This window comes from Pistacia vera, unplaced genomic scaffold (assembly GCF_008641045.1).
Source record: "Pistacia vera cultivar Batoury unplaced genomic scaffold, PisVer_v2 Contig397, whole genome shotgun sequence".
NCBI classification, from domain to species: Eukaryota; Viridiplantae; Streptophyta; class Magnoliopsida; order Sapindales; family Anacardiaceae; genus Pistacia; species Pistacia vera.
The window spans coordinates 453,847-460,186 of record NW_022196220.1 but is presented as its reverse complement, the minus strand read 5'-3'; the positions used below and the strand labels follow the sequence as shown (position 1 = coordinate 460,186).

The window sequence follows — 6,340 nt, the reverse complement described above, 5'->3', positions numbered from 1 at the left end:
TATCACGGCTTTGTTGATTAACTTTTCCACGTGATTTCCTCTCAAAAATGAATAAATATTCAATGAAAAGTATTGTTTATAACAGAAAAACTAGGAAAAGCCAAGGGCTAAAATCATGAAAGTAGACATATCCCAATCATAACAATCTTCGTTGACACCAAGAAAATTGACTTCCTCAAGCAACGGTTGAGTGAAGAAAGGGTATGCCCCTCTCTTGCTACAAACTTTAATTAATTTATAATATAAAGTTTTATTATATTTGTAACTCTATATGACTTCAACATATGATATTTATAATCAATTTGATTTATATTATTAAGTCTAGAAGAAGGAGAAGGAGGGAGAGAGAGAGAAAGAGAGAGGGAGCTTTTTTAATTAATTACACGTTGAATTTTGATGCAAGAAATGATGTGGGTTATCTTTGAATCATTACGTCGCTTCTCCAAAATGGCCATATTATCATTCATCCTCCACCAGCAATCATATCTCTTTTCCTTGTTTAGTAATCTTATTATATAATTTTAATTTTTTAAGTAATTACTATGGTCATATCCTTGATCTACGTACCTCTCATGTACAATTTCTCATAAAAAATTGACCCCTTCTATATAAAGTAAGCTGGGTATTGACTCCATGCATGGGGTATATTATGTAGTTAATTTGATGAATAATATAAACACCAATTTCAAGTGGTATATAGACAAGACAACTTTAATTAGATCTAATTAAATAATTAATTAACAATAAGCTCAAGTATGTAAAAGATACGGGTTAAGTAGTTTAATTATTTAATGTTACTTGTTTAAGTATGCTTGTAATTTTATAATATGAAAGTGTGCAAATCGTGGTGGACACCAAAATCATCTTCAAATCTTTGTTAAAATATTAACAATTAGTGTGTTAATTACTCATAATTAGAGTGAAGAATATTCATACTTGACCTACTTAAGACCTTATTATAAGTTTTTATTAAGAAAATTAATTATTAAAGTAGTTTCACCACCATATTGGTTAAGCTCTTGTTGCTTCTTAAAGGTTATACAATAGTTTTTGTATTATATACTAATCAATATTGACTTAATTTTAATTAATTAGTCAATATTAAACAAAACAACAAACAACAAATAAAAAAAAGTAACAACCGAGTTTGAAAACAATGGCTGAATTGGAAGCTACCAAAAAAAACACTCAATGAAACCAATGGTTCTTTCATGAGTACACCCCAAGACAAAAAAAAATTTCAAGCATTTTTCTTCTTCTTCTTCTCTCTCTCTATATATCTCTCTCTACATTTCCCAATCAGACATGTATAATGGAGACAGATTAAAAGATGTTTATATTTCCAAATTTGAAGGAATTTATACATCTATATAAACAAGTACCTAACGCACTAAACGGTGAGCTTTATTTGATAATATCACTGATCATCATCGAGCTAGACGTTGAGGAACATTAAAATGGTTCATCACTGCTGCAGCAAACAGAAAGTCAAGAGAGGCCTGTGGTCTCCTGAAGAAGATGAGAAGCTTATCAAATATATCACCACCCATGGCCATGGCTCTTGGAGTTCTGTTCCCAAGCTCGCAGGTAAAAATTCTTATCAAACATATATAGATAAGTTTATCACCATCGCCACTCGTGGTAGATTTGCCACGACAAGGGAGCCTCGAGCTCTCTCAGGCGTTGGCATGGGACTATTGTGACGCAGGTTTTCATTGTAGCTACGAAATTGTTGCGTCATAGTAGGCCAGAATTCCTGTAGTGTTAAGTTCTTGGTTTCTTAATTTGGTTATTTTAATTTTTTGTTATGAATAATTTCTAGGGTTACAGAGATGTGGGAAGAGTTGCAGATTGAGATGGATAAACTACTTGAGACCAGATCTGAAAAGGGGTTCATTTACTGAGCAAGAAGAGAGGACTATCATCGATGTTCATAGAATTCTTGGCAACAGATGGGCGCAAATAGCGAAGCATTTGCCTGGAAGAACTGACAATGAGGTCAAGAATTTTTGGAACTCATGCATTAAAAAGAAACTTCTTGCTCAAGGGATTGATCCCAATACTCACAATCTCCTCTCTCCTTCTCAATTTTTTCATAACAATACTTCCAACAATATTGTAGCATGTAACAACAACAACAAGAAGCAGCTTCTTCCTCCAATGTTCCTCCTAAATTCACAAATGAAAGACGATAATAATTCTTCCATGGAGGCCATGAATTTGAAATCACCATTTCTCACTGATAATAACATTTTCCCCAATTCTTTATCATTGCATGAAATCTCAAACCTACCAAATATAATGACTACCTCTCATGAGTTCCAAAACCCTAATATGTTTTGGACAATGGAAGGCCAAAATCATCCCCAAAACGTCCCTGCTGTGTCTTCTTCTCCATTAAATCCAAGTGGGTTCGACCTCATTGATGAGAATTGCATTTGGAATAATGAAATAACAATGGAGATTCAACCTCAGCCTCAGAATGTGATCTACGAAGTTGAAATTGAGAAACCTATAGGGCAAAACAACAACATGAGCACATCATTTGAGAGATCTGATTTTGATTTTGAGTTTGTGGAGTCAACAGTAATGCCTTGTGGAATGTATAGTAACCTTATTGTCATAGACCAATTTGCATGGGATTGTTAATTAATTAATTAGGGCTTTACTATTTTTTTTTTTCAATTTTTTTGAGGCTTTATTGTCCGTACGTGGCCATCTTGAAACCCTAGATATCAAATCTTGTTAATTATAATAAACAGTTGTGTATGTCTTCTTTATGTTTTTCTCTTTCTTGTTTGATTGGTTTCTTGTTAATTAATTACTTTCGTTACTTAATGGCGGAGAAAGTAAAACACAAAAGCACTTTAAATCGTTGGGTTTTCAGGATAAATGGCGACATTTGAAAGGGTTCTTTAGAGAAGGGTCAAACTTTCAATATCACTTTTATGAAACTCTTCAAATTAATAAAGGCGACAAAAGAAAATTAATCTATTTGCTTTCCCCTAGGGTTGTTGACCCATGGTTAGGGGCAGGTTGATTACGGTATAAATTGTAAATTTGATGTAAATTTTTGTGTGAGTTCGATTGTCCGACATTGATGTGATACCCCGTAATTTTTGTTAATTTCATTAAGAAGTTTTCTTTGTAAATTAGGGGGCAAAGTGTAAGGAATTGAAACTTTGAAGGAGGAAGGGTTACAACGAAAAGATGGAGGACTATATTGAAAATTTTTAATTAGTATAAAAGAGCTAGCTAGAGTTCTTTCATTTTGGGCAAAAAATAAAATAAAATAAAATAAAATCGGCATAAGAGGAAGAAAAAGAAGGAGAAGAGAGGAAGAGAAAGGGGAGAAAATAAGGAAAATCCAAAAAAAAAAATTGTCCAACGTAAGTGTAGTTCATGCATGCATTCCATCCTAAACTTCAACATTTTCTACTTTTCTACCTTAAATATTAAGGAGTAACTAATGGTGGGTTGATTTGGGGAAAATAGGTGAAGAGAAGGAAGGATCCGAGTACCCAAGCTAAGGGGAACAATTGGTGAGTGGAATATTATAAATATTGCATCAAAATCATATTTTGGAAAAATCATTTTGTGTGTTGATCATGGATGCATTATATGTGTGAGATTGGTGTAGTTGAATGGAAAATCCAACCATTTTAAAAGGGTTGGTTTGTTTGTGTGAGTTGTGGAGGAGTTGAGAGTTATAGAGAGAGAGTTGGATTTATGGGTTGAATTGTGGGATCATGGAGATCCTGAAATTGGGTGTTTTGTGTGTATTGTATGTTTAGGATGATTTATTGCATATACATGGGTGTGTTGTAGCGTAATTAAGGTGTGGAAGAATTGAGAAGAAGAGAAAATGGTGAGAGAAAACGCGACTGGGTGGAGAAGAAACCCATATTTGAAAAAAATCGGGTTCTCGCTACAACAAGGTGGCTTATGGAATGTTCCAGGAGCCTTCGAGAGAACTTAGCCGCGACGAAGCATTTAGGGGTAATTTGTAACTTTTGAAACCTGTCATATAGATAGGGGGTAAACTACAAAGATTTAAAAGTTAGAGGTCGTAAGGTAACTAATAAATATGGGAAGTAAATGGATATTTTACTTGATGTATATTTTTCAACATCACGAACACTACATTCACTTTCACACATGGGTTTTAATTATACATTACCTGGTTATATTTATTTGTGTGTGTCAGTGTGTGTGTGTGCGCGTTGGATGAATTAGATCGGAGACCACCTTTCAGCAGTACCCATCCCCTTCAGACTTCAGCTAGTGATATTATCTAACCTCATGTGTGCATAGAGATGACCCGTACTACCGAACGATGACAAGCTTAGACCATCCTATAGGGACAGGATGGGTGCCTGACGAGCTCTAGGCAATTTGGCACCCTGAGGATAGACCATGAGTGGGACTTTGATATTGACGCCCTAAGGATAGACTGTGCGCGAGATTTTGTGATGGGATGCCATATCATGACACCCCGCGGATAGACAATGAGTCGAGTATGGCTATTCCAAGATGATTTCGGCCATCCCGAGGATAGACCGTAGATGGTTCCACCCCGAGGATAGACTCTGGGTGGCCTAATGGATTGTTTGTATTAGGGACCTATACATTAGAGTTGTGGTCCAGGTCTCGTGGATACTAGTATGGTAGTGTTGAGTATGAGTATATATATGGATTGGTGGTTGAGTGACATTCATCAAGCTTTTACTTGAAATGTATTTTCCCTTACCAGTATTTTCTTTAGAAATATATTAACCACTCACTAGGCTTTCTATCTCACTGTTTTATGTTTTCATCCCTCTCCCTTCCTTCCCTTCCCACCCCCCCCCCCCCCCCCACCCCCCCCCCCCCCCCCCCCCCCCCCCCCCAAATGGGTTTACTACACAGTTCATGCAGAGCCATTTGTACGCTCTAGGTTACCCTACGGATGCATGTTCTACCTTATGATGTGTGTTCATTTAGTGTACTCTGATACTCTATTTTGTAACTGACTTTTTGCCTTTACGTTTCCAAAGACTCTTTGTACGTGTATGAATAACTGTTTTACTTAACTTATGTTATAATAAACAGATTTTATAAATGACTTTGTGATTTATTCACCTTCCTCTCGGGTTCTTGGGTCCCTCGGAGCGCCCAGATCTGATGGGATAGGGATTACCCGGGAGGGGGCGTGACAATTGATGTATAAGTCTTAAATTTAAATTATATGTACATTTGTTGTGGAATCGAACATTTGTTTGATGGTTGTCTCTTTGTCCTACTTTAATTAATGACATTGGATAATCCGTTTCAACATCAAAAAAAGACATATCTTACCAAAAAGACGAAAAGTGCTTTTGCTTGAGTGTGCACGGTTTTACCTACATATAAAAAAGGTACTACCCAACCCATAACGAGTCAATTGCAAAATGAGTTTTATCTCTTTGTTATACTTATTTACATTTATATGAGTTTTATTGTTCATCGTTGTGAGCAGTGACGGATCCAGGATTTTTGTCCAGGGGAGGCCTCCGCAGCTCGACCATTATTTGTCAAATAATTAGTGAAAACTTTAAAAAATCATCAAACCTTAATAATAAAAAAAATAATACAATATTAAGAACATGAGAAAAAAGAATATACATTAACACAATATTTTCTTACTTGAATAAATCTATGAGAAGCAAAATTTTGAGTAAAAGTGTTGAGCAAACCTTAAACAAAACTTTCTCTTTTAATATTTTTATTTTTGGCTTTCAAATATTATATATAAATTTTCATAGCGTTAATCAAACTTAACTTAATTAAGCTAAAGTCACTAAAACTTAAATAAAGTCAACGTTACGTTAACTTTTAATATGAATTAATAAATAGAGGAATTTTTTTTAGTATAAACATAGATAGTAACTCAAATTTCTTTAATAATTTTGAACAACTGAGGGTAACGTTTAAAATTTAGGAAAGTGGTGGATGAAGGGTGAAGAATAACATCCTTTAAAATATAGTTAAAGTTTTAATTTGAGAAAGCAGGTTCATTCTTAGACAGAAAATATAAAATAAACTCAAAGATTGATATTTTTTTCTCTCAAATTAGAATAGAAAACCTCAAAAGAAAAAAAAATGATTAAATCATTAAATAAACTAAATTGAAATAACAATACACATACCTAAAATCTATAAAAACAGAAAACGGAGCTAATTATGACACCTTGAGTAGTAAAACTTTAACAATTTTAATCTTCAAAAATTTAAGAGAGAATAACATGAGAAAAGAAAGAGAAAGTAAAGAATTTGCGGACTAAATCATAAAAAACAGGTAAAACTGTGTAGAAAAACATTG

General features: G+C 34.2%; 1 protein-coding gene across 1 annotated transcript; it reads left to right on the top strand.

Moving 5' to 3' along the window:
* The first annotated feature begins 1,325 nt into the window (after positions 1 to 1,325).
* LOC116141304 (myb-related protein 308-like) lies at positions 1,326 to 2,725 on the top strand. The gene is made up of 2 exons (XM_031426824.1): positions 1,326 to 1,587; positions 1,823 to 2,725. The coding sequence occupies exons 1-2, from the start codon at positions 1,458 to 1,460 to the stop codon at positions 2,647 to 2,649; spliced, it is 957 nt and encodes a 318-aa protein (XP_031282684.1). The 5' UTR covers positions 1,326 to 1,457; the 3' UTR covers positions 2,650 to 2,725.
* The last annotated feature ends 3,615 nt before the right edge of the window (positions 2,726 to 6,340 follow it).

Bases quoted from the DNA above. Each gene is read 5' to 3' on its own strand.
- LOC116141304 (XM_031426824.1), top strand. From the start codon at position 1,458: ATGGTTCATCACTGCTGCAGCAAACAGAAAGTCAAGAGAGGCCTGTGG. The intron at 1,588-1,822 runs GTAAAAATTCTT...AATAATTTCTAG, and splicing joins TTCTGTTCCCAAGCTCGCAG to GGTTACAGAGATGTGGGAAG.